The sequence below is a fragment of the Polyodon spathula genome, chromosome 43 (genome assembly GCF_017654505.1).
Source record: "Polyodon spathula isolate WHYD16114869_AA chromosome 43, ASM1765450v1, whole genome shotgun sequence".
In the NCBI taxonomy this organism is placed as follows: Eukaryota; Metazoa; Chordata; class Actinopteri; order Acipenseriformes; family Polyodontidae; genus Polyodon; species Polyodon spathula.
The window spans coordinates 3113895-3141044 of NC_054576.1; the positions used below are offsets into that span (position 1 = coordinate 3113895).

Consider the following 27150-nt stretch of genomic DNA (forward strand, 5'->3'; position numbering starts at 1 on the left):
GAGACGCAGAGATACGCAGGTACAATCACGGGAGAGAGAGAGAGGGAGAGAGAGGGGAGAGAGAGAGAGCTGAGCGAGAGGGTAGAGAGACCAGCAGATACGCATGTACAATTCACAGGTGAGAAGAGAGAGGGAGAGAGCGCTCCAGATTAGAGAGATGGGAGAGAGAACGCACTACTCACAGGGTTCGTCATTGTAGAGTTAGTCTTCCCTCCCCGCTCGTCTCCTCTCTCTCTCCTCTGTGGAGAGAGCGCAGACCCTCTGGGGAGAGAGAGGGAGAGAGAGCGCTCCTGAGACAGAGAGGTTAGACTCCCTCTAGAGACTCCTCGGTCAATCACAGGGAGAGAGAGGAGAGAGCGCTCCCTCCTCTTCCCATAGAGAGAAGAGAGAGCTCTCTAAGAGAGACACAGGTCCTCTGTCTCCCTCTCTCACAAGGGAGAGAGAGGGTGAAGAGGCTCTCCCCTCTACCTCGCCCACTGTGAGAGAGAGAGGGAGAGAGGGGGGGGGGGAGGAGAGAGAGAGAGAGGGGAGAGAGACGCAGGTACAATCACAGGGGAGAGAGAGGGAGAGAGCGCTGAGGAGACAGAGAGGACTCAGTGGGATAGAATGAGAGGGAGATACACTCTCTCTCCCTCTGACCAGCAGGCCCTCTCTCTCTGGAGAGACGGATCCAGGAGATAGAGGAGAGATCGCTGAGGAGACAGAAAGGAGAGAGGAGGGAGAGAGACGCGACTCTTCCTCTTTCAGAGAGACAGGGAGACCTCGCACCTGCGCTTTCCATGAGAAAGGAGAGAGAGATGGAGAGGAGACTCAGGTACAATCTCCTAGAGAGACGAGGAGAGGTACAGATCACTGAGGGAAGAGAGGAGAGGGGGAGAGAGACGCTCTCGCATGGCTCCGCTCAGAGAGGGAGAGGAGGGAGAGCGCTGAGGAGAGAGGAGGAAGAGACTCCTCTGAGGCCTCCCTCTATACGCTAGCGAACTCTGTCTTTAGAAAGGGGAGAGAGACGCAGGTACAATCACAGGGGAGAGAGAGAGAGGGAGAGATCGCTGAGGAGACAGAGAGGAGAGAGAGAGGGAGAGAGACGCAGGTACAATCACATCACATTGCCACGTTCACACAACCTCTCTCTCTCTCTCTCTCTCTCTCTCTCAGACAACATCTCCGACTTGAAGAGAGTGGAGCTGGACCTGAGAGCTGTACGCCTGTCTGAACTGGAGGAGCTGTGCAAGAGAGCGATCGACACGGCAGTGAAGGACTGCAACAGAGCACAGGTACACAGACAAGCAGAGTAGCCTTCACCAGCGTTACTGAGAAGCGAGCGAGTCAAGCGGAGCAGCGTTTGGGCTCCAGTGCCTTCATCAGTGTTACTGAAACTAAACTGAGTCAAGCAGACCAGCGTTTGGGCTCCAGTGCCTTCATCAGTGTTACTGAAACTAAACTGAGTCAAGCAGAGCAGCGTTTGGGCTCCAGTGCCTTCATCAGTGTTACTGAAACTAAACTGAGTCAAGCAGACCAGCGTTTGGGCTCTAGTGCCTTTATCAGTGTTACTGAAACTAAACTGAGTCAAGCAGACCAGCGTTTGGGCTCCAGTGCCTTCATCAGTGTTACTGAAACTAAACTGAGTCAAGCAGACCAGCGTTTGGGCTCTAGTGCCTTTATCAGTGTTACTGAAACTAAACTGAGTTAAGCAGCCCGGCGTCTGGGCTCCAGTGCCCCCCCACCTCACTCTCCCCCTCTCTCCCAGGCAGAGGAAGTTGCTCAGCGCAGGCGGATGGACAGAGTGAGGGAGGAGGAGAAGAACCTATCAGAGGTGTGGAGCAGCGTGACCTCTGACCTGCTGACTGAGAACCCCGCTGCCTCCGAGGGGGCAGGGCAGAGAGTGCTGACAGACAGGTGGAGGGGCATGACCCCCGAACAGCACAGCGCCATCCTGAGGGAGCGAGAGGAACAGCTGGCTGAGAGAGAGGTGAGGGTGTTAAGGCATTGACACTGTGTAGAGGACATCACAGCGAGGTTCTGCAAAATCGGTCTTCTCAACTGTATGCTGCCCTTCTTTTCTGTCTCTTTCTAACCCCCCCCGTCCGTCCGTCCGTCCGTGTCACAGCGGCTGGACTCCGCAGCGAGGCAGCGGGAGGAGGAGTGGGAGAGGCAGAGGCTGCTGGCAGCGAGAGCTGGAATAGAGCTGGAGATGAGAGAGAAGGAGAGAGAGAGGGAGCTGAGGAGAGAACTGGACAGATGTAACCTGCAGCTCGCAAGAGAACAGAGAGCGCAGTGAGTGAGGGGATGGAGGGAGGAGAGGGAGGGAGGAGAGGGACGGTGGGAGAGAGGGGAGAGAGAGAGGGAGGGAGGAGAAGAGGGAGGAGAGAGGGAGGAGGGAGCGCCAGCCACCAGCGCTGTCACGGGCCTCTCAATCTCCGTCGCTGTCTAACCTCTTTCAATCCTCTTGCTCTCTCTCGAGAGAGAGGGAGGGAGGAGAAGAGGGAGGAGAGAGGGAGGGATGGAGGGAGCGCCATGCCACCAGCGCTGACCTGAACGGGCCTTCAATCTCAACGTTAAAACCGTTTCTCTCTCTCTCGTTCACAGCCAGGACTTCCTCGCGAAGGAGCTGTACACCAACCCCCCGACCGCGCAGTTTTTCACCCAGTTCAACACCAGCAGCCGCTGAACTGGGATCCCACCAGAGACCAGTCACCCGTCCTGGGAGAGAGGCCGAGAGACACGCGCGCACCCACACCATCTCGACTGCAGAGCGTCTCAAACATCTTCACCACAGCAAGACATTAAACACGCTGAGACCAGCTGCGATCACCTGTTGTTGTTTCATTCCTGTTTAATCACAGCAGGGGTCGTCCCCCCGCCCGGGGGCGGAGGGGAGCCTCCAACTCCCGTCCTGAGAGCTCGACCCTTTCCAGGAAAGGTCCAAACCTGAGGTTAACAGGAGTTGATCTGTTTAATTTCTAGACTAAATAAAGCAGTCAATTCCCGCCCAAATTAATCAATTTTAATTAGACCAATTAAGTAACGAGAGCTTCTCGGGCTCTCCCCCCCCGTCTGGGGGGGGCCCCACCCTGCGTGCGGGGTGGGACGGGGCGAGAGCCGGTGTCTGCCTGCGTTAGTGTTTCACTCTGTGTGTTTGTGTTGTTTCTGTTCAAGGGCTTGTATTGTCTATAGTAAATGAGAGAGTGTGTTTCAACCCCTAGAACTCGACTTGCATTTGAATCGAAGCTTCTTCATCTCATTTAACTACATTTAAACCCCCCCCCTCCCCCAGACTGACCGTGGTGTTACGAGAACACGATCAGCCCTCGAGCAGCAGACTGATCTCAGAACTCGATCAGTCAAGTCTTAAAGAATTCCAGTGATTCAGCATCGACAGCGCAGCTCTGTAACCCTCGGCAACCCCGTGATACAAGCAAAAGGGGGGTGGCAGCAGCACTGCGATTGCAATAAGAGGTACAGATGATTGAACGAATGCATTTGCAAACGCACTGTGGATTTTTAAAAACCATTCTTTATTTCATTTCAGTTTTTTTTTTTTAATTTATTAATTTGATAATTATCAGCATTATAACAACAATGATAACTACCCTCGCCGTTTTATACCCCAACCCTCCTTTCGTCAAAATTTTCCTGAAAGAGGAGTTAAAAACCACCTTTTTTTTTCAGTGTTACGAGAAGTCACTTGGCCCTCTTACTCCGTCCCCCCGAGCCCCAGGTGGGCGGGGGTCGGCATCAGCCCCCGCCCCGGGGCGGGGGCCCGGACAGAGGCCCCTCTACTCCTTCTCCCATTAGCTGAAGTTGAAAGTGGTCTGAAATTTGAATTATAATCAGAACTGCTGTAGACCAATTGCAGTTCAACACAGTGTATATATATGTAATTGTATTGTAATTATAACTGGAATTTCAACCAAACAATCCTGTAATGCTAAACTATAAGTGGCCCCTCCCCCTTTGCTCAGCTGAATGCTCTGGGGCTCCCCCTCCCCCTGTGCGTGTTGCTGGTGTGTCAGGGCTGCATGCGGATGGCTCCGTCCAGTCGAATGACCTCCCCGTTGATCATGGGGTTCTCCGCGATGCTCTGGACCAGGTGTGCGTACTCGGAGGGGTCCCCCAGCCTGCTCGGAAACGGGACCTGCCTAGCCAGGAACGTGCGCACCTTCTCAGGGAGTCCGGCCAGCAGGGGGGTGGCAAACAGACCTGGAGAGAGAGAGACAGATTATATACAGAGAGATCGACAGACGGAGAGAGATTTATAGAGAGATAGATATAGATAGATAGACAGAGAGATTATTATTATCAGCGAGTGAGCTGATGATAGATTATATATAGAGAGATTGACAGATGGAGAGAGATATATACAGAGATATAGACAGAGAGAGGGATTATTATCAGTGAGTGAGCGGATGATAGATTATATATAGAGAGATCGACAGACGGAGAGAGATTTATAGAGAGATTATTATTATCAGCGAGTGAGCTGATGATAGATTATATATAGAGAGATTGACAGATGGAGAGAGATATATAGAGAGATATAGACAGAGAGAGGGATTATTATCAGTGAGTGAGCGGATGATAGATTATATATAGAGAGAGCGATAGACGGAGAGAGATATATAGAGAGATAGACAGAGAGAGAGAGAGATTATTATTATCAGCGAGTGAGCGGATGCTTTTATCCAAAGTAGCTTCCACAGACTCTGGGGGTGAACTCTGAATTATATAGATAAATTTGAAAAGGAAGGGTTTCAAAATTAGAAGGGCTTTTGTCCGAAACGTCCTGAAATAAACGCATAAATAAATGTTTGTTTGGTTTTTTTTGGTGTTGCGCGTTCCACACGTTATTTACATCTTTCCAGTTAAGCTGTGGGATAATCAGAAGCCAGTCAAATCGTACCCACCTGGCGCTATGGTAACGACCCTGATCCCCATGGGCGCGAGATCACGGGCGATGGGCAGGGTCATTCCCACAATGCCTCCCTTCGAAGCAGAGTAGGCAGCCTGACCAACCTGCAGACAGAGAGAGAGAGAGAGGAGAGAGAGAGACACAGTGACAGTTAATAGAAATACTATTGCAATATGCTGTATTGTACTCGTTATATTGCACAGTGCTGTACTGCAGTGTGCTGTATTGTACTCTGTGTATTGCACAGTGCTGTACTGCAGTGTGCTGTATTGTACTCTGTGTATTGCACAGTGCTGTACTGCAGCGTGCTGTATTGTACTCTGTGTATTGCACAGTGCTGTACTGCAGCGTGCTGTATTGTACTCTGTGTATTGCACAGTGCTGTACTGCAGTGTGCTGTATTGTACTCTGTGTATTGCACAGTGCTGTACTGCAGTGTGCTGTATTGTACTCTGTGTATTGCACAGTGCTGTACTGTACTCTGTGTATTGCACAGTGCTGTACTGCAGTGTGCTGTATTGTACTCTGTGTATTGCACAGTGCTGTACTGCAGCGTGCTGTATTGTACTCTGTGTATTGCACAGTGCTGTACTGCAGCGTGCTGTATTGTACTCTGTGTATTGCACAGTGCTGTACTGCAGCGTGCTGTATTGTACTCTGTGTATTGCACAGTGCTGTACTGCAGCGTGCTGTATTGTACTCTGTGTATTGCACAGTGCTGTACTGCAGCGTGCTGTATTGTACTCTGTGTATTGCACAGTGCTGTACTGCAGCGTGCTGTATTGTACTCTGTGTATTGCACAGTGCTGTACTGCAGCGTGCTGTATTGTACTCTGTGTATTGCACAGTGCTGTACTGCAGTGTGCTGTATTGTACTGCAGTGTGTTTACCTGCCCGTCGAAGGCTGCTACACTGGCTGTGTTGATCACCACCCCTCTGTGCCCATCGTGGTCCGGTTCGTTCCTGCCCATCTCCCCGGCCGCCAGCCGGATCACATTGAAGGTGCCAGCGATGTTCACCTGCCAGGGGAGGGAAACGAGAGACAACAGTAACAACGATAATAATAATAATAATAATAATAATAATAACGATGATGACGATGATGTTCTCTCACGTTGATGACTCTCTGGAAGTCCTCCAGGCTGTGCGGTTGTCCCTTCTTGTGGTTGAAGGTCTTCACCGCGACCGCGATGCCTGCGCAGCTCACAGCCAGATCCAGCCGACCGAAACGCTGCCGGGCCAGAGACAGAGCGCCAGACACATCCTCCTCCGAGGTGACCTGAGAGAGCCACCGAGAATTACAACACAGAGGAGAGAGGAGACAGAGGAGAGGAGAGAGAGAAGAGAGAGAGACAGAGAGAGGAGAGAGAGAGAGACAGAGAGATATTTTGCATGGTTCTCGATGTACTGACTCAGTACTCACATCAGCAGGGGCGAAGGCGCATCTCTCCCCCAGGCTCTGTGCCACGGCAGCCCCATCCGAGCTGGGCAGGTCCAGGATCACAGCACTGGCCCCCTGAGCCAAGAGCCGCTCCACTGTGGCCCTGCCCAAACCAGAGGCCCCCCCACTCACCAGCGCCACCATGCCCTGGGCAAGGGAACAAGGCAGCATCAACACATAGCACCTCACCAATGACCTCCCTATACTAGATACTGACCTCAGTAAAAATAATAACAACACTCATAATCATAATAATTCGATATTTTTAATTGCACGATGTATTTCTGTTATGTGTGCGGACATTTTTACACTATATATATATATTATATATATATCTATATATATATATATAATATCCACACATGCACGTTATTTTTAATTCATGTGTTTGAACCCAAATCCATCCTCCGTGTCGACAACCCCAAACCGACTTAACCCTGACCCCTCCGACACAGCAAGGGCTCTGCGGCCCCCCCGGCATCCCCGGGGAAAGGAGCCCCTCTCCCGGCCGGGCGTGTTTCTATGTTTTTAACCTGATCTCGGTTTTTATTCTCCTTGCTGAGTTTTTTCCCCCCAGACTCTCAGACTCTCACCTTGACACTGCGTATCGACGCCATCTTCCAGCAGCCTGCGACTGCCGCCGAGGGGCGGGGCGGGGAGTGGAGCCGCGCACCAATCACACGCGAGCAAGGGCGGGCGCTTGCGGAGGCGCAGCGAATCGGATTGCCGGGACGGGCTGCCATGGGAATCAATGGAGGGGTTCCGCGTGACGTCACAACAGGCGCGACGGGGACGCTTCGACGCCTCTGTGTTGCTGCTTGTTTTAATAAAATCAAATAAATCGTATTTTTTTTGTTTGTTTTGATTGTTTTTTCTTACAGCGGGAGCCTGCTGTGAACCAGAGAGACGATGCCCAGCCTTGTCAACGCTGCATTAAACACACGGTGTTCGAACTAGAAGCGATTTCATCTCGAGTTCCTGTTTCATCAGCTGATCAGGGACTTCATGGGTTCATAAATAAAAGAATGAATCGATATAAAATAGTAATTTCTCGTAAATGCATGATAAACCACGTCTGCTGTTACACTCAAAGAGAAGTCCGAACAGTTCCTTCGGTCCGAGTCTGCATCGACTCCCCGTAGACCGTCTCAAAATTAAAATTATAATTGACCGGGCATGTGTGACAACAGATACATGAAATCAATCAATGTGATCGCGTTTCATTACGCACATCACGCAAATCGAATACGTCATTAATTATGCAGCTACAGGATAAACAGGTGGAAGTTGCTGGGAAAGCGTTACCAGTAGCAACGTGACGTCAAACAGAGCGTAGCCAGCCCTGGGATACAGGAACACGACCACAGCACTTCCCTCCATTGGGCAAATATTTTATTTATTAAATTTTACCCCCCCTCCCCCAATAGATTTTCTTCGCAGCATTCAAAATAAAAAGCACACCATCAGTTTTTTCTGAAATTTTATGTTCTAAACACAATTTGTTTTTTGCCACATAAATTATCCCCCCCCCCCCCCCAAAAAAAAAAAAAAAAAATGAGTGATTGAACGAGCGAACGCCCGTCGAATGAACGAGACTTCCTTGTGAACGAAATATGAATTACGCTACTGTAAAAGAGCTGCCAATATTTTGTTCTTGAACACAGAGTTAGGTCGATTTAGATAAAGTTGGTCAATGTCTTACACTGGGGGCGGGGCGGGGGTCGGGTGTGGGGTTTGGGTGGGTCGGGGCGGGGGTCGGTGTGGGGTTTTGGTGGGGAAGGGGTTGTCCTCTCTTCTCCCAGTGTGCCCAAAGGAAGGAAGGAAGGAAGGAAGAAAGAAAGGAGAGTCTGGAGTAGCAGAGGCAGTGGGCCGTTTCTTGTTACTTGGCACTCAAAAACTCTCTTCATTTCTTGTATTTTTTGCAATTTTAATAACAATAATATTATTATTTTCAGGACATGTTGCACATATTCCGTAGAGAAGCAAACAGAATCCCATCTAAATCACACTGTTTAATATTTCACTATTATTTCCAAAATGCATTTCTCTCTCTCTCTCTCTCTCTCATTTTAAACATTTCCTTTCTCGCTTGTCTGTCGTCAATCTCTTGTTAGAAAACCCCTCTAGTCAGATCTACAGATCCCTCCGTTCGCTCCTGCTTGTTCTCGGTCAGGCGTGGCTGTGCTGTTGCAGTCTGTGTGTGATTTCTCTCTAGCGGCTGAGCTGTCTTGCTCCGGCTCCGGGTTCAAGTCCAGTCAGAAGGCTCAGTGGAGGGTGATGCCGTTCTCGTGTGCGCTCTCCTCTCTCTCTCGCCGTGGTTACGCCAGTCCGAACCCTTCAGAGCACTCCTGGATGGCAAGCAGCAGCATGTGACGGAGCTTCTCATAGCTCTCATACGCAGGGAGGTCCAGCTGGTTAAAACTGAGATGAGACACAGAGACAGACAGACAGACAGAGAGCACACACAGAGATAGACACAGAGAGAGAGCGCAAACACAGACAGACACACACACACAGAGACAGACAGACAGAGAGAGAGCAAACACAGACAGACACACACACACCTCTGTCACTGTGTCTGCTTTGTCTCTCTGCTGTTGGGAGAGAGCAAACACTGATGGCTCGTCGCGTGTGTCTCGATCTGTGTCGCTCGTTTGTGTCTGTCTGGGTGTGAGACAAACTCTTTGTGTCTCTCACTCTCGTTTGTGTCTGTGTGTGTCTCAACACAGGCAGTTTGTGTCAAGAGACAGGGGGGTGTGGGGGGGGGGGGGGGGGACAGACACAGACACACACACACACACAGAGACAGACAGACAGACAGAGAGCACACACAGAGAGAGACACAGAGAGAGCAAACACACCTCACTCGTTTGTGTCTACAGTGTGACATTGTGTGGTGTCTCTATCTCTATCTGTCTGACACATAGTCTACCGGGGTCTCTCTCACTACCTCTCTCACACGTGTAGACCACACCACACAGTCCACACACACACACACACAGGACACACAGATAGACAGCTCGTTTTTTGTCTCTGTCTGTGAGTTCGTTGTGTCTGTCTCGTGTACCTTCTCTATCTGACTCTAGAGAGAGAGAGAGCACATACAGAGACAGACACACACACACACAGAGAGAGACACTTGTTAAAAGTGTCTGCGTAAAGACGTGTGTAAAACACTCCTTTCATGTCTCTACGGTGTGCCACAAGTTCCTAAAGAGAATCCCCTAGCATTGTGAAGTTTTATGACGGTGGGGGCAGGATTTTTTAGGGACGATTAATTATTATTATGAAAAAAATATCACGGAGTATCGTATCACTAGGTGGTAAGGTTTCGCGAAGGTTCTAGGCTCCTGATGCCACACACTTGGTACGTTAGTCGTACCTCAACGTCTCAGTGAATCTTGTCACAAAGTGGGGTTTTTCTGCACAGAACGTGTGCCTCCAAGCACTGAGCGATCCCCCGTGGCACACACAGGAGTCAGTGGCTGAGCTAGGATTTGAACCCGGGCCCCGCTGGTTACAAACCCGTTTCAACGCTGGACCACACAGCCTCCTTATCCCCACAGGAATACCACGGGGGATTTCTCCTGCAGTTTCTGGGTTCGTTCATTGGGAATTCAGGCCCCCGATAATTCAAGCTGGTTTAATTACCTGTATTTCACCCCACTGCTTTGTAACGAACACTGCTGAGCGCATGCACAACGCAATTTGCCAGGGACTGCCAGCACGTTTCACAAAGAGTGAAAGCCTGCCTTCTAAACGCGATCGAGATTAGTTACAAAGGCGCGTACAACGTCTCTGTGTGTGTCTCTCTTCACTCACCACGTGTGCGCGGAGAGCAGCCTGTGTGTGTGTGTGTGTCTCTCTCTCCACTCGCCACGTGTGCGTGGAGAGCAGTCTGTGTGTGTGTGTGTGTCTCTCTCTCCACTCACCACGTGTGCGCGGAGGGCAGCCTGTCCGTGGATCGGTCATCTCTGTGAATCTGGAATTTCTGGCTGCCGTTCATGCCCTCCAGCGCGGTGAAGCCCTGCAGAGGCACCTTGGAGGTGCCCGTCACGAACTGCAGGAACTTGGCTCGGTCCGCCTGGTCGAAGGAGCGCAGGGCCCGCCAGAACCACTGGATCTAAGAGAAGATGCGAAAAGAGGGGCACCATTACCATCCCCAGAGCCCAAACACACAACCCCATCCAGACAGCCCAGCACACAACCTGTATAGAGCTGCACTGGTACCCTGTGTGTCTCTGTATAGAGCTGCACTGGTATCCTGTGTGTCTCTGTATTGAGCTGCACTGGTATCCTGTGTGTCTCTCTGTACTGAGCTGCACTGGTATCCTGTGTGTGTCTCTGTATTGAGCTGCACTGGTATCCTGTGTGTCTCTCTGTACTGAGCTGCACTGGTATCCTGTGTGTCTCTCTGTATTGAGCTGCACTGGTATCCTGTGTGTCTCTCTGTATTGAGCTGCACTGGTATCCTGTGTGTCTCTGTATAGAGCTGCACTGGTATCCTGTGTGTCTCTGTATTGAGCTGCACTGGTATCCTGTGTGTCTCTCTGTATTGAGCTGCACTGGTATCCTGTGTGTCTCTCTGTATTGAGCTGCACTGGTACCCTTGTGTTCTCTGTATTGAGCTGCACTGGTACCCTGTGTGTGTCTCTGTATTGAGCTGCACTGGTATCCTGTGTGTCTCTCTGTATTGAGCTGCACTGGTATCCTGTGTGTGTCTCTGTATTGAGCTGCACTGGTATCCTGTGTGTCTCTCTGTATTGAGCTGCACTGGTACCCTTGTGTCTCCTGTACTGAGCTGCACTGGTACCCTGTGCGTGTCTCTGTATTGAGCTGCACTGGTACCCTGTGTGTGTCTCTGTATTGAGCTGCACTGGTATCCTGTGTGTCTCTGTATTGAGCTGCACTGGTATCCTGTGTGTGTCTCTGTATTGAGCTGCACTGGTACCCTGTGTGTGTCTCTGTATTGAGCTGCACTGGTATCCTGTGTGTCTCTCTGTACTGAGCTGCACTGGTATCCTGTGTGTCTCTCTGTATTGAGCTGCACTGGTACCCTGTGTGTGTCTCTGTATTGAGCTGCACTGGTATCCTGTGTGTGTCTCTGTATTGAGCTGCACTGGTATCCTGTGTGTGTCTCTGTATTGAGCTGCACTGGTATCCTGTGTGTCTCTCTGTATTGAGCTGCACTGGTATCCTGTGTGTCTCTCTGTATTGAGCTGCACTGGTACCCTTGTGTTACCTGTATTGAGCTGCACTGGTACCCTGTGCGTGTCTCTGTATTGAGCTGCACTGGTATCCTGTGTGTCTCTGTATTGAGCTGCACTGGTACCCTGTGTGTCTCTGTATTGAGCTGCTCTGGTACCCTGTGTGTCTCTCTGTACTGAGCTGCACTGGTACCCTTGTGTTACCTGTATTGAGCTGCACTGGTACCCTGTGTTACCTGTATTGAGCTGCACTGGTACTTGTGGTACTCTGCGTTTGCTCTGAGGTCGTCGATGTCGATGGTCGGCAGTCCCGAGATAAGGAGCTCCAGCTCCTGCTCTGTGAAGATGGAGATCAGCCTCTTCGGAATGATCTCGTAGAACCCTTCCAGAAACGCTGCCAGCTGTTTGCGGATTGCGCCTGTGGGGGGGGGGGGGGGGGGCATAGAACAGAGTTAAAAACACAAAGACGGAGCACAGCGTACGAAAACTACAGCGCTGTGCCAACGTGTCAGCGCAGCTCCAGATGTGTCGCTCCTATCCTTCACACCCCCGCCGGGCAGGAGAAGTTCAATTTCCATAGAAACACTGGGCTCTCCTCCTGTGTGGAAATGTTAGACTGCTTCAAGCTTTAAAAACAACTTGATGCTGGGCACTGCCCTCCTGCAAGGGAAGACGCCGGGCACCGCCCTCCTGCAAGGGAAGACGCCGGGCACCGCCCTCCTGCAAGGGAAGACGCCGGGCACCGCCCTCCTGCAAGGGAAGACGCCGGGCACCGCCCTCCTCCTGCAAGGGAAGACGCCGGGCACCGCCCTCCTGCAAGGGAAGACGCCGGGCACCGCCCTCCTGCAAGGGAAGACGCCGGGCACCGCCCTCCTGCAAGGGAAGACGCCGGGCACCGCCCCCCTGCAAGGGAAGACGCCGGGCACCGCCCTCCTGCAAGGGAAGACGCCGGGCACCGCACCGCCCTCCTGCAAGGGAAGACGCCGGGCACCGCCCCCCTGCAAGGGAAGACGCCGGGCACCGCCCTCCTGCAAGGGAAGACGCCGGGCACCGCCCTCCTGCAAGGGAAGACGCCGGGCACCGCCCTCCTGCAAGGGAAGACGCCGGGCACCGCCCTCCTGTGGTTACCTGTCATCTTCATCTGGCAGACTAAGTGCACGTATTCCTTCTTGTTCTCCTCCGTGACAAGGATATTGCCTCCGTTGGGCTTCAGGTCTCTCACCTCACACACCCCGAACTCCTGGACCTGTCAGGGGAGCACAGCGAACAGCAGATCAAGCGCCAGTCCTGGGCTGCAGTGAAGGCAATGGACACACACACACACACACACGACATTTACTATGATAGACAAATAAACAGATACACAGACTGCGATAGAGACAAACACACACACAGACAAACAGACAAACTCTCCCTCCCTCACCTCAGTGCTGAAGGTCAGCTCGTACCCCAGCGTGGACACGTCGTTCTCCAGCAGGTAGACGAGCCCCTGATAGAAATGATAATCCTCACTCTCCATGTCGGTGTACCTGGAGGGGAGGAGGGGAGAGGCGCACACCAGCGATCAGAGCAGCACATTCACAATCGGCTCCCGCAGTGCCCCCCAGAGTACTCAGGGGTCCCCCCCTCAGTGCGTTCTCTCGCCCCAGTCTAGACAGCGCATCGACTAGAATTCAGGCATAATTAAAAAAAAAAAAAAAAAACACTTGATGGTCCAGCAATTAGAGAAAGGGGTCTGGATACCAGGAGGTTCAAATCCCAGCTCAGCCACTGACTCGCTGTGTGTGTGTGCGTGCGTGGGACCCTGAGCGAGTCACTTCACCTCCTTGTGCTCCATCCTTAGGACGAGACGTCAAACAAACGCGGTCCTATTGGAAGAGACTCTGCAGCAGCAGCTGTTGTTAATGATGCAGAGTTCACCCCCCAGTCTCTGAAAGTCTCTCTAAATCATACCCCACTCCCCACCCGCCCTCCCGGGCTCCCTACCGGACGCTCTTGCCCAGGATGTGCTTGTAGAAGCTGCGTGTGAAGTAGCACTCTAGAAGGCGGTTGTCGTACACGGCCTTGGCCACGACTCGGCCCACGAATTTGAAGTAGCTGAGGTGGTTGGGGTTGCAGTGAGAGGAGGGGTTGATGGTGTAGGTGACCCGGTCGCCGGGGGAGGTGCGGAACAGGGCGTACATGGCGTTGAACATCTCCCTGGAAATTATCATGTACCACTCTCTCAGCAAGCCCCCCGCGTCCTGACCCTCCTCCCCTTCAAACACAATGTACCTGCGGGGAAGAGACACAGCGAGTCAGAGAAAGAGAGAGACACAGCACAGCAAGTCAGACAGAGACAGACACAGCACAGTGAGTAGGAGAGAGAGAGAGAGGGAGAGAGACAGAGACACAGCACAGCGAGTCAGAGAAACACAAACACAGCAGTGTATCAGTATATCTGTGTGTACCACTATATCTGTATGTCTCTGTGTATCAGCGTATCTCTGTCTCTCTAGTGTGTGTGTATCAGTGTATCTCTGTCTCTCTAGTGTGTGTGTATATATCAGTTGATCTGTGTGTGTATCAGTATTCCTCTCTCTAGTGTGTCTCATTTCTCTCACAATCTGTTCTTCATCTCCTCAGGGCTCTTGCGATGCAGCTCCCTGTAAGAATCCTCAAACACGTGGTCTCGCCTCACGTGGACGGCCATGTCCTCCTTCCGCAGCCCCTCATCCAGGCGCTCCAGCTCCTGACGGAAATACCTGAGGCACAGACAGACCGGGAGACACCCACATCATCACACATGCAATAGTGCTCAAAGTAAATAAATTCAACGACAGACAAGTTTCCACTAGAAGTCTCCCTCGGGGCTCTTCAACAAACACTAGAAGAAGCTCAAGTGAAGGGAAACGTTGCAGGAATGGGTTCGACGCAGACTCTCACTTGCGCTTGACATCGAAGTCCAGTATCCTGATGTAATCCACCAGCACGGCGAAGGGTCCGTCCGCCAGGTGAGTGGTGGACTGACGAAGGATCTGATTGAGGACAGTGCGGTGAGTTTCTGTGCGAGAGAGAGAGAGAGAGACATACAAACACCATAAAAACACAGTGTGATCCCACAAGCATTCCCTCAGACAAGAACAAACGTCCCACAGTCAAAGCACAGCACAGTGCGGTACAAAGCATTGTAAAGCACAGAGATGTCTGGTAAAGCATAGGGAAGCATTGTAGAGCACAGAGAGGTCTGGTAAAGCACAGGGAAGCATTGTAAAGCACAGAGAGGTCTGGTAAAGCATAGGCAAGCATTGTAAAGCATACCCTTAGGGAAGGCATTGTAAAGCCCTCTCTATCTGCTTCTCGTTCTCTTGATAGACAGTCCGTCTGCCTCTCTGTCTCGATACAAGACAGAGCAAGAGACAGACGCTTATAGTCTTCATTTCTTTGAAGACACCAGCCCCCCGTCCAACCTCCTCCTGTACGTACCTCCTCCCAGATGGGAGAGACTTCTTCATGGAGGAGGCTCCTCCCCCCCCACCGCGCCCCCAGCTCCCCCCGTCCCGGGGTTCCGGACTGGGGGGTCGAGCGGAGAACAGGGGAGGGGGCTCGTCCTTGATGTGCGACAGCTGGCTCTCCCTGGTGTCTCGCACGGGCGGCTTGCTCTCTCGCTCCGTGGCGTGCACGAGGAAGAACGCTTCCACAGCTGGCTGCAGAACTGCAGAGTAGAGAAAACACAGGAATCAAAAACACACAGGGGAATTAAACACACAACACAGCAACCACACACACAAAGGAATTAAACACACCGCAATCACACACAGGAATCAATCACACAGGGGAATTAAACACACAACACAGCAACCACACACACAAAGGAATTAAACACACCGCAATCACACACAGGAATCAATCACACAGAGAAATTAAACACACAACACAGCAACCACACACACAAACACAGAGGCGCTGTGATACACTGGATTGTTATTCAGCTCCAGTCCCTACCCAGTACAGAGCTCCACTCTCTAGTGTACTGCAGTCCCAGTTCATACCCAGTACAGAGCTCCACTCTCTAGTGTACTGCAGTCCCAGTTCATACCCAGTACAGAGCTCCACTCTCTAGTGTACTGCAGTCCCAGTTCATACCCAGTACAGAGCTCCACTCTCTAGTGTACTGCAGTCCCAGTTCATACCCAGTACAGCGTGCTGGTCGTGGGACTCCTCCAGCTCTTTCAGGCATTCTCCCAGCATGCTCCACAGCTCGTCCAGGAGCAGCTGTTCGCTCAGCAGGGGAAGCTCAGGCAGCTTCTCCTCCTCCTGCTCCACAGCCAGGGAGCTGCTGGACTCGGCCCCTGAGACAGGAGAGCAGAGTCAAAACACTCATTATCACCCCCCCCCCCCTTCTCATTATCACACGTTCTTCAGTTTGACACCCATTAAATCTACAGACGCAGAGAGAGTCCCACACAGTAATTCCCTCTGCGCGCGCGCGCTTGGCTGTACGTTCACCACGCGCGTCCGCAGCTCAAGCAGTTAAGAGTCCCGTACCCAGAGCCGAGGACTCTTGTCCAGCCGGGGACAGCTGATCAACGTCCATCAGGGACTCATCCCTCCGACCCAAGGGGGCTTCTGCCTGGGGGGTTTCAGACTGAAGAGAGAGAGAGAGAGAGAGAGTTTTTTTATGATCCATTTTCTTTCCTCGGATTAGAGCTGGCTTTATCATCACCGGCCCAGCCTTTAAAAGAGGTGCCGACAATAAATACATTTAAAAAATATATCTATCTGTATCTCTCAATCCACCTACCTGTACATCAGTGAACCTATTATTCACACTAGCAATGCCTTCACGTTACAAGATCCATCTCTGTCTAAACTCTTATTAGCGTCTGTAATACTGGGGCACTGTGATATGGCCGGGTCCCATTTTAAAAAGAGTCAACCATGGGTTTGTTGGCTGACGATGAAGATGAGAAATGACAAGTAGGGGAGGGAAGCAGGGTTTAAATGCAAACAGAGACATGCAGGATACGAGAGAGAGGAGGAGGGGTGGGAGGGAGAGCGCGAGAGGATAGGGAAGGAGTAGTCGCGGGGGGAGAGAGGAGTTAGAATGGGAGATAAACAGCCAGCTAATGGGAGGAGGGAAGGGAGGGAGAGAAGGCAGGTAGATAGGGAGGTAGGGAAGGACAGACAGAGGGAGGTGCGTCTCGTAATTCGGCAGGCTGGTCCATGCTAACCGTAGCGGAGGAGGCAGTGACTGTGGTGCTGGCAGCAGCAGCAGGCACGCTGGAGGTGGTGAGGGTGGGGGTGGTGCCGGTAGTCCCGGCAGTGTGCTGCAGCCTCCTGGCTCTCTGACCCTCACGTACCATTTGGATGATCGCGTCGGCCTCCGCTTCCAACTGTCGGACCGCAGCCTGGATGCTGCTGGCAGAGCCCAGACTGGAGGTGCCTGAGAGGGGGAGAGGACAGTGAGCAGAGGCACTGTGGCCTGCCCTGTGCCAGACTGTCTGTCTGAGTATTACAAGTGACAGCATGGTATATCGTGGTATTGCACTGGACTGTATAAAGGCAGTCTGCGAAGAAACAATAATGATAATAATAACAGTAATGCACGGACCCAGTCTGCCGCTCTGCTTTGCCTTCTTGTTGGCGCGCCGCGTGTCCTCTCTCAGCTGGATGATGACCTGCAGCATTCGCAGGAAGAACTTCTGCGTGGAGGTCTTGGAGGTCAGGGAGCTCATGGAGGGCAGCTGCAGCTCGCGGCCGCCCAGAGAGCGCTTCTGAGAGGCCACGATGACCACGCTCTCCGCCACGTCGAACCTGCGGTCAGGCCCACAGGGGCGAAGCGGGAGAGGGGTGGGGATTTAAAACACAGCATTGTGCGACACGCGCACCCACAAACCAACACAGGTAAAACTATTAAACTGCAGTTACAATGTAATTCCAGCCCAGTCCAGTGATATTAAACTGCAGTTACAATGTAATTCCAGTCCAGTCCAGTGATATTAAACTGCAGTTACAATGTAATTCCAGTCCAGTGATATTAAACTGCAGTTACAATGTAATTCCAGTCCAGTGATATTAAACTGCAGTTACAATGTAATTCCAGTCCAGTCCAGTGATATTAAACTGCAGTTACAATGTAATTCCAGTCCAGTCCAGTGATATTAAACTGCAGTTACAATGTAATTCCAGCCCAGTCCAGTGATATTAAACTGCAGTTACAATGTAATTCCAGCCCAGTCCAGTGATATTAAACTGCAGTTACAATGTAATTCCAGTCCAGTCCAGTGATATTAAACTGCAGTTACAATGTAATTCCAGCCCAGTCCAGTGATATTAAACTGCAGTTACAATGTAATTCCAGCCCAGTCCAGTGATATTAAACTGCAGTTACAATGTAATTCCAGCCCAGTCCAGTGATATTAAACTGCAGTTACAATGTAATTCCAGTCCAGTGATATTAAACTGCAGTTACAATGTAATTCCAGTCCAGTGATGTTAAAGTGATATTAAACTGCAGTTATTAAACTGCAATTACAATGTAATTCCAGTCCAGTGATATTAAACTGCAGTTACAATGTAATTCCAGTCCAGTCCAGTGATATTAAACTGCAGTTACAATGTAATTCCAGTCCAGTCCAGTGATATTAAACTGCAGTTACAATGTAATTCCAGCCCAGTCCAGTGATATTAAACTGCAGTTACAATGTAATTCAAGTCCAGTCCAGTGATATTAAACTGCAGTTACAATGTAATTCCAGTCCAGTCTAGTGATATTAAACTGCAGTTACAATGTAATTCCAGTCCAGTCCAGTGATATTAAACTGCAGTTACAATGTAATTCCAGTCCAGTCCAGTGATATTAAACTGCAGTTACAATGTAATTCCAGCCCAGTCCAGTGATATTAAACTGCAGTTACAATGTAATTCCAGCCCAGTCCAGTGATATTAAACTGCAGTTACAATGTAATTCCAGCCCAGTCCAGTGATATTAAACTGCAGTTACAATGTAATTCCAGTCCAGTCCAGTGATATTAAACTGCAGTTACAATGTAATTCCAGTCCAGTCTAGTGATATTAAACTGCAGTTACAATGTAATTCCAGCCCAGTCCAGTGATATTAAACTGCAGTTACAATGTAATTCCATTCCAGTCCAGTGATATTAAACTGCAGTTACAATGTAATTCCAGTCCAGTGATATTAAACTGCAGTTACAATGTAATTCCAGTCCAGTCCAGTGATATTAAACTGCAGTTACAATGTAATTCCAGTCCAGTCCAGTGATATTAAACTGCAGTTACAATGTAATTCCAGCCCAGTCCAGTGATATTAAACTGCAGTTACAATGTAATTCCAGTCCCAGTGATATTAAACTGCAGTTACAATGTAATTCCAGTCCAGTCTAGTGATATTAAACTGCAGTTACAATGTAATTCCAGTCCAGTCTAGTGATATTAAACTGCAGTTACAATGTAATTCCAGTCCAGTGATATTAAACTGCAGTTACAATGTAATTCCAGTCCAGTCTAGTGATATTAAACTGCAGTTACAATGTAATTCCAGCCCAGTCCAGTGATATTAAACTGCAGTTACAATGTAATTCCAGTCCAGTGATATTAAACTGCAGTTACAATGTAATTCCAGTCCAGTCCAGTGATATTAAACTGCAGTTACAATGTAATTCCAGCCCAGTCCAGTGATATTAAACTGCAGTTACAATGTAATTCCAGTCCAGTCCAGTGATATTAAACTGCAGTTACAATGTAATTCCAGTCCAGTCCAGTGATATTAAACTGCAGTTACAATGTAATTCCAGCCCAGTCCAGTGATATTAAACTGCAGTTACAATGTAATTCCAGTCCAGTCCAGTGATATTAAACTGCAGTTACAATGTAATTCCAGCCCAGTCCAGTGATATTAAACTGCAGTTACAATGTAATTCCAGTCCAGTGATATTAAACTGCAGTTACAATGTAATCCAGTCCAGTGATATTAAACTGCAGTTACAATGTAATTCCAGTCCAGTCCAGTGATATTAAACTGCAGTTACAATGTAATTCCAGTCCAGTCCAGTGATATTAAACTGCAGTTACAATGTAATTCCAGTCCAGTCCAGTGATATTAAACTGCAGTTACAATGTAATTCCAGCCCAGTCCAGTGATATTAAACTGCAGTTACAATGTAATTCCAGTCCAGTCCAGTGATATTAAACTGCAGTTACAATGTAATTCCAGCCCAGTCCAGTGATATTAAACTGCAGTTACAATGTAATTCCAGTCCAGTCCAGTGATATTAAACTGCAGTTACAATGTAATTCCAGCCCAGTCCAGTGATATTAAACTGCAGTTACAATGTAATTCCAGCCCAGTCCAGTGATATTAAACTGCAGTTACAATGTAATTCCAGTCCAGTCCAGTGATATTAAACTGCAGTTACAATGTAATTCCAGTCCAGTGATATTAAACTGCAGTTACAATGTAATTCCAGTCCAGTCCAGTGATATTAAACTGCAGTTACAATGTAATTCCAGTCCAGTCCAGTGATATTAAACTGCAGTTACAATGTAATTCCAGTCCAGTCCAGTGATATTAAACTGCAGTTACAATGTAATTCCAGTCCAGTCCAGTGATATTAAACTGCAGTTACAATGTAATTCCAGTCCAGTCCTAGTGATATTAAACTGCAGTTACAATGTAATTCCAGTCCAGTCCAGTGATATTAAACTGCAGTTACAATGTAAATTCCAGTCCAGTGATATTAAACTGCAGTTACAATGTAATTCCAGTCCAGTCCAGTGATATTAAACTGCAGTTACAATGTAATTCCAGCCCAGTCCAGTGATATTAAACTGCAGTTACAATGTAATTCCAGCCCAGTCCAGTGATATTAAACTGCAGTTACAATGTAATTCCAGTCCAGTAGTGATATTAAACTGCAGTTACAATGTAATTCCAGTCCAGTCCAGTGATATTAAACTGCAGTTACAATGTAATTCCAGCCCAGTCCAGTGATATTAAACTGCAGTTACAATGTAATTCCAGTCCAGTCCAGTGATATTAAACTGCAGTTACAATGTAATTCCAGTCCCAGTGATATTAAACTGCAGTTACAATGTAATTCCAGTCCAGTCCAGTGATATTAAACTGCAGTTACAATGTAATTCCAGTCCAGTCCAGTGATATTAAACTGCAGTTACAATGTAATTCCAGCCCAGTGATATTAAACTGCAGTTACAATGTAATTCCAGTCCAGTCCAGTGATATTAAACTGCAGTTACAATGTAATTCCAGCCCAGTCTAGTGATATTAAACTGCAGTTACAATGTAATTCCAGTCCAGTCCAGTGATATTAAACTGCAGTTACAATGTAATTCCAGCCCAGTCCAGTGATATTAAACTGCAGTTACAATGTAATTCCAGTCCAGTCCAGTGATATTAAACTGCAGTTACAATGTAATTCCAGCCCAGTCCAGTGATATTAAACTGCAGTTACAATGTAATTCCAGCCCAGTCCAGTGATATTAAACTGCAGTTACAATGTAATTTCCAGTCCAGTGATATTAAACTGCAGTTACAATGTAATTCCAGTCCAGTCCAGTGATATTAAACTGCAGTTACAATGTAATTCCAGTCCAGTCCAGTGATATTAAACTGCAGTTACAATGTAATTCCAGTCCAGTCCAGTGATATTAAACTGCAGTTACAATGTAATTCCAGCCCAGTCCTAGTGATATTAAACTGCAGTTACAATGTAATTCCAGTAATTCCAGTCCAGTGATATTAAACTGCAGTTACAATGTAATTCCAGTCCAGTCCAGTGATATTAAACTGCAGTTACAATGTAATTCCAGTCCAGTCTAGTGATATTAAACTGCAGTTACAATGTAATTCCAGCCCAGTCCAGTGATATTAAACTGCAGTTACAATGTAATTCCAGTCCAGTGATATTAAACTGCAGTTACAATGTAATTCCAGTCCAGTCTAGTGATATTAAACTGCAGTTACAATGTAATTCCAGTCCAGTCAGTGATATTAAACTTCAGTTACAATGTAATTCCAGTCCAGTGATATTAAACTGCAGTTACAATGTAATTCCAGTCCAGTCAAGTGATATTAAACTGCAGTTACAATGTAATTCCAGTCCAGTCCAGTGATATTAAACTGCAGTTACAATGTAATTCCAGCCCAGTCCAGTGATATTAAACTGCAGTTACAATGTAATTCCAGTCCAGTCTAGTGATATTAAACTGCAGTTACAATGTAATTCCAGTCCAGTGATATTAAACTGCAGTTACAATGTAATTCCAGTCCAGTCCAGTGATATTAAACTGCAGTTACAATGTAATTCCAGTCCAGTCCAGTGATATTAAACTGCAGTTACAATGTAATTCCAGCCCAGTCCAGTGATATTAAACTGCAGTTACAATGTAATTCCAGTCCAGTGATATTAAACTGCAGTTACAATGTAATTCCAGTCCAGTGATATTAAACTGCAGTTACAATGTAATTCCAGTCCAGTCCAGTGATATTAAACTGCAGTTACAATGCAATTCCAGTGATATTAAACTGCAGTTACTATGTAATTCCAGTCCTAGTGATGTTAAACTGCAGTTACAATGTAATTCCAGCCCAGTCCAGTGATATTAAACTGCAGTTACAATGTAATTCCAGTCCAGTGATGTTAAACTGCAGTTTCAACGCAGGGATGAAGGCAGGGCTCCCCTTGCACAGCAGTCTGATCCACAGCTGGTTTTTACTGTCAGTTTAATAAGAGAGGATGCACCTGTGCTTGTTACCTGGACACACTATTTTAAGGATCTCTCAGGCCCCGCCCCCTCCTCCCCCAAGGCACACCCTCACCTGCTGGAGACCTTGCCCTTCAGTTTGGTGCTCAGGGTCTGCTCTTCGCTCAGCGCGTCCGGCGAAGGGGCGTCTGCCTGCACCCTCCTCTGCTGATCCAGATTATACTCCCTCAGCTCGGCCAGCAGAGTGCCTGCAATGCAGCCAGCAATCAGGGAGACAGCCCTTACAGTCCGTTCCGACTATGCCGTGGTAAATGCAATCAGAAATTACTGTCTGGTCTCAATGCTAAAAAGACGCAGGTGCTTTTGCGTCAGCGTCTCACCGATTTGCTTGCACAGTGTGTAGCCCAGGTGTCTCGCTCCGCTCAGCAGCAGCTTGAGGACCGTGTCCCTCGTCCCCGAGTCCCCCCGGGACAGCTGAAGCAGGATGTTGGCCGCGTCCTCCAGTCCTTCCTCTGAACACGAGTGAGACGTCAGCACCTCCTCAGTCCCTGCACTCTCCCCTCTTCTAGGAGTGAGACTTCAGCACCGTGGTGGTGCGTGCCACCTTGCTCTCTCTTGTACAGTCCTATTCCAGTGCAAGAGAAGTTATCGGGTCGGATCCAAGGGTCCCGAACATTGAAGGTTCGGGCTGACCCACGGTATAGGGAGTTTGCCTCTCGTACTGTCGGGGAGAGTGAGAGGGGGAGAGGGAGAGAGAGAGAGAGAGAGAGAGAGACACAGACAGACAAGTCAAGAAAGGTCACGTTCTCTTTCCAATAGCCTAGCCAGGCAGGGTATTTATCTCGCTGTAACTTCCCCAGCCCAGACTGGGTGCCCCTCTCACCTCCACGGAGAGCTGCAGCTGCTTCTCGGTGAGTCCACTCAACGCCAGCTTGCCATCGGAGAGGCCGGCTGAGTCCAGGCAGGCCTTTGCTGGGGAACGGGAGGGCTTGGGGGCTGAGGGGAGAAAGGAGTCAGGACACTGTTCGCCTTGGGAGAGGGTTTAAAAGAGTTTGTTTCTATTAAAAAACCCGAACTCTTCCACGCTTTACATTCGCACAGACCCCGAGCTCACCCCAAAACTGTAAAACCAGGAACGGATTCACAACTACAAAAAATACCACTGGAGCCTTATTTCCAAAGCTAGTCAAAGCCCCGCGAACTTTGGCTGTCAAAACCTGCCCCCTTGCTTACCCGCGGCTGTGCTGCTGGCAACGCCGGCTGGCAGCGTGGTGGCGACCGCCGCGGTCGTCGCCATGGCTCCCACGGGGGCGGGCGGGGCCTGCAGGTGAGGGGCGGGGCCCTCGCCAGCCTTATTGTCCGGCAGCGCGATGGAGACGAGGGACAGCAGCCGCAGCAGCCTCTCGGTCAGCAGGGAGCTGCGGCGGATGACCGGGTGGGAGAGCATGTTCATCAGCTGCCCCAGAGGGGAGGCCTCCAGGCTGCACTGGGGGCCCTCCGACTCCCCGGCGCCCCCTGCGGGCAGGGACTTCACCGACGCCTTGCCCTTGCGGCTCACGTTCATGTTGTCCAGTTTCACGAGCAGGTCCCAGAAGTCCGTGGAGAGGCCCAGGGTCTGGAGGGTGGACAGGGAGGGAGCGGGCTGGCTGGGAGGGCAGGAAGGGGTCAGACCCCCAGAAGAGGGGGGCTTCACTCCGCCCCCCCCACCCAGCCTCTCCCTGCTGTCGCCGTCCGAGGACGACGACGAGAGGGGGTCCTTCGATCTCTGCTGGGTGAAGTGGCTGGGGAATACCTGCGGGGGGGCGACGGAGAGAGGCGAGAAACGTGACAGATAGATACAAAGAAAGACATTTATCCAATACAACCTGCTTTTATACAGAACCACACATGCACACACACAGAGCCCCTCACTCACCTTGGCTAGCTGGATCAGCGTGTCGAGCACATGTCTGCACACCACTGGAGCAGCCTGGGGGTGTATGTGAACGGTGGAGCCCCCTCCTCCTCCCCCTCCTCCAGCACCCCCCCCGCTGTGCCTCTCCGCGTGCTTGCGCCCGGCCGACCTCTGGATCTGGAAGATGCTGGTCCTGCAGCCGAGCGCCGCGTCCATGGAGACAGACAGCCAGGACAGCTGGCTAGAGCTCTTGGACTCCACCTTGTGGAGCAGCTCGAGCGGAGAGGAGGAGGAGGAGGAGGAAGAGGACAGAGCCGTGGAAGGACCGGTGGAGGCTCCACAGGGAACCCCTCTGCTGCAGGCTGCGGAGGCCGGGCGCTTGCTGCCCCTCTCCTCCTGGGGGCGGGGGCTCTCGATGCACAGCTCGCTCTCGCTGCTGCGCTGCAGGATGGACAGGAGGCTCCGGATCACCCAGCCCCGGGTCTGGCTGTGGTAGCACAGGTTTCGAAGGACCCGGTGCAGGCGGCTGGTGTTCAGCTTGGGCTCGTCCACGAAGAGCAGCACCAGCAGGCAGGACAGGGCCTCGTGGTCCAGCAGGAGACGGCCACGGAGACGCAGGAGGGAGTCCACGTTGGAGCTGGTGGGTCTGGAGGAGGGGGGAGAGCGATGGGGAGAGAGGAGAGAGGGGTAGCGCGAGAGAGAGGGAGGGGTAGAAAGAGAACGCATGGTAGAGAAGAGGAGAGGGGTAGAAAGAGGGACAGAAAGGGAGAGCGATGGGGAGAGAGGAGAGGGGGTAGTGCGAGAGAGGGGTACAGCGAGAGAGGGAGGAGAGGGGTAGAGATCGAGAAAGAGAGAGAATGGTAGAGAGAAGGAAAGGGGAGAGGGGTAGAGAGGGACAGAAAGGGAGAGCGATGGGGAGAGAGAGAGAGAGAGACAGAGGGAGAGAGGGGTAGAGATAGAGCATGGTAGAGAGAAGGAGAGGAGAGGGTGAGAGGGAGATTCAGTCTCTATTTGGGTTTGCATGTCTGTTTCTGGATTTGGTTTAAGGCTGTTAAAACAACAGGTAAGTGATGAGTTACAAAATGCTCCAAAAGAAAAAAAAAAAAAAAGGAAGCTTGTCTTCAAAAAGGAGGACGCTGGCGCTGCCCAGCTCTGCACAAACGTTTCACATCACCTAGAATTTCATGAACGGAATTCAGATCTCTGACTTAAATCAAAGAAATGACAAAATCATGAAAAAAAACTTAAAAAATCAAATGAAATCGCAGCACAGTAAGTATTTCACGTCACATTTTTCAATATAAGCATGTGGGGAAAATTCCCCAACCCCCCCTCACCGGGTGTGGCTGCCGCTGCCCCCCATCTGGAAGGCGCCCCCCCTCTGCACGGCGAGGCGGGTGTACTGCACCCCCCTGTTCCCTCCAAGCCGGCTGGTGAAGGCGGGGCTGCGCAGGATGGCAGACAGCGCGGAAGAGCTACTGTGTCCGAAGAGCGTGTCGTGCATGAGCTGCCTCTGCCTGACCTCCTGCTCCCGCCGCAGGGCCTGGGCCTCGGCCGCGATGTCCGGGGGCATCACGGCCAGCACGCTGTCCTCCATGTCCTCCAGCACGCTGCGCCGCAGATCAGAGGGCAGGGTCTGGATGAAGGTGACCGGGTCCAGGGGGGCGTCGCCCGTGGGGGTCTGGGACAGCTCCCGTCGCTGCTGCTCTGCCCTCTGCTGGGCCAGGACCTGGGGGGGAGAGGGATAGGGATGTGTCAGAAATGTATCCGGTCTTTCATTTAGAAAAAAGCTTTAAGAGACAGACAGCAGACACGCACACGCACACACGCACACACACTGTGCGATTCAGGGACTGACCTCCTCCTGAATGGCTGGGGGCAGCGCGGCCAGGAACTCAGGGCTGACCTCTGTGACCCCGGCACTGCCCACGAGGGCAGGGAGGGGTGCGGGCGCGGGCGCGCTGGCGGGGGGGCGAATGCCCAGCTGGTTCTGCAGCACCTCTCTGCGGATGTCCTCTGGAAGAGCAGCCAGGAAGGAGGGATCCACTCCCTCAGGGAGGCTGATTCCTGAAACGCACAGACCTGCTTGAATGAATCTGGCTCTCTGGAGCCCTGTGACAATGAGGCTGCCTCTCCCAGCTCTCCGGATCACACTCTCCTGGACTGCAGTGTGGTGCAGTGTTGTACTGGATTCTACTGCAGTGCAGTTTGCAGTGCAATCTGATTCCTCTCACCTGCCAGCGGGTCGTCCTCTTCCCTGCTGGTAGAGGGGAGGGGCTCCTCCTGGGTGGTCTGGGATTGGCCGCTGGTGCCGTCATTCGCAGCAAGACCCTCCCCCGTGGAGGAGGCGGGAGCCAAGCTGTGGGAGGGGCAGGAAGAGGCGGGGTCAGGACCCAGGCTAAAAACGCAGAGACACACAAGCGACAGACGGCGAGAAAGACTTCCTAGTCCCAAAACCCTGCACTGGCCATTTCAATTAAAATGAAAGCAGCTGAATGAATCTCAACAGATCACTGATATTTAAGAGAGGGAACTCTTCTTTCGAAGGAACAGGAAACGCTTTTTAAAATTTAAAAAAAAAAAAAAAAAAAGGAGATTGAGAGACAACAACGTTCAATGTAAAAAGAATTCTCACCCGCTCTCTCGGTCCCTGCGAGTCTCGCTCTCCTCCCCGGCTCCTCCCCCTTGGAGCTGTGCGCTGCCTGCGGTCGGCGCTGCCGTGGCGACGGTCTCCTCCACAGTTCCGGCGGAGGCGGGGCTGCTGGTATCCATGGGAGACCCTTCGAGCTGGGAGCCGATGGCGGTGAGGGAGTCCAGGACTTCAGCTCGCTCCGGAGAGAGAGAGGCTGCGGCACAGAGAGAGAGAGTTACAAACACAGCAGAACTCTCTGCACGCACTGCAGCTGTGTTCAACTTCAAAATCACAGTTACAATTACCCTGCAGTAACTAGAGCTACTCCAAAAAAGTAACAAC

The 27150-nt window shown here is 50.7% G+C and overlaps 3 protein-coding genes across 3 annotated transcripts in view; 1 reads left to right on the top strand and 2 right to left on the bottom strand.

Moving 5' to 3' along the window:
- ribc1 (RIB43A domain with coiled-coils 1) overlaps positions 1-2822 on the top strand; it is a 3868-nt gene extending 1046 nt beyond the window's left edge. Inside the window, exons 3-7 of the mRNA XM_041237173.1 lie at positions 1-19; positions 1156-1274; positions 1748-1969; positions 2108-2274; positions 2587-2822. The exon at positions 1-19 is cut by the window's left edge and continues 96 nt beyond it. Coding sequence (XP_041093107.1) covers positions 1-19; positions 1156-1274; positions 1748-1969; positions 2108-2274; positions 2587-2668 — 609 coding nt within the window. The 3' untranslated portion in view covers positions 2669-2822. The remainder of the gene's footprint in view (positions 20-1155; positions 1275-1747; positions 1970-2107; positions 2275-2586) is intronic.
- Positions 2823-3776: 954 nt separating this feature from the next.
- On the bottom strand, positions 3777-7227 carry hsd17b10 (hydroxysteroid (17-beta) dehydrogenase 10). The gene is made up of 6 exons (XM_041236965.1): positions 6944-7227; positions 6333-6497; positions 6024-6188; positions 5800-5928; positions 4905-5013; positions 3777-4200 (listed from the first exon to the last, which is right to left on the bottom strand). Exons 1-6 carry the CDS (start codon positions 7091-7093, stop codon positions 4010-4012), a joined length of 909 nt encoding a protein of 302 aa, XP_041092899.1. The 5' UTR covers positions 7094-7227; the 3' UTR covers positions 3777-4009.
- A 1033-nt stretch (positions 7228-8260) lies between these two features.
- Positions 8261-27150, bottom strand: part of LOC121305514 (E3 ubiquitin-protein ligase HUWE1-like) — a 51501-nt gene continuing 32611 nt past the window's right edge. Inside the window, exons 61-82 of the mRNA XM_041237159.1 lie at positions 26812-27022; positions 26411-26535; positions 26035-26243; positions 25514-25905; positions 24198-24822; positions 23516-24074; positions 23166-23278; positions 22663-22819; positions 22398-22530; positions 17151-17353; positions 16771-16982; positions 16085-16184; positions 15730-15888; positions 14991-15251; positions 14483-14600; positions 14161-14301; positions 13544-13831; positions 12981-13086; positions 12686-12803; positions 11794-11975; positions 10283-10473; positions 8261-8771 (exon numbers count right to left, since the gene is read on the bottom strand). Coding sequence (XP_041093093.1) covers positions 8669-8771; positions 10283-10473; positions 11794-11975; positions 12686-12803; positions 12981-13086; positions 13544-13831; positions 14161-14301; positions 14483-14600; positions 14991-15251; positions 15730-15888; positions 16085-16184; positions 16771-16982; positions 17151-17353; positions 22398-22530; positions 22663-22819; positions 23166-23278; positions 23516-24074; positions 24198-24822; positions 25514-25905; positions 26035-26243; positions 26411-26535; positions 26812-27022 — 4706 coding nt within the window. The 3' untranslated portion in view covers positions 8261-8668. The remainder of the gene's footprint in view (positions 8772-10282; positions 10474-11793; positions 11976-12685; positions 12804-12980; positions 13087-13543; positions 13832-14160; positions 14302-14482; positions 14601-14990; positions 15252-15729; positions 15889-16084; positions 16185-16770; positions 16983-17150; positions 17354-22397; positions 22531-22662; positions 22820-23165; positions 23279-23515; positions 24075-24197; positions 24823-25513; positions 25906-26034; positions 26244-26410; positions 26536-26811; positions 27023-27150) is intronic.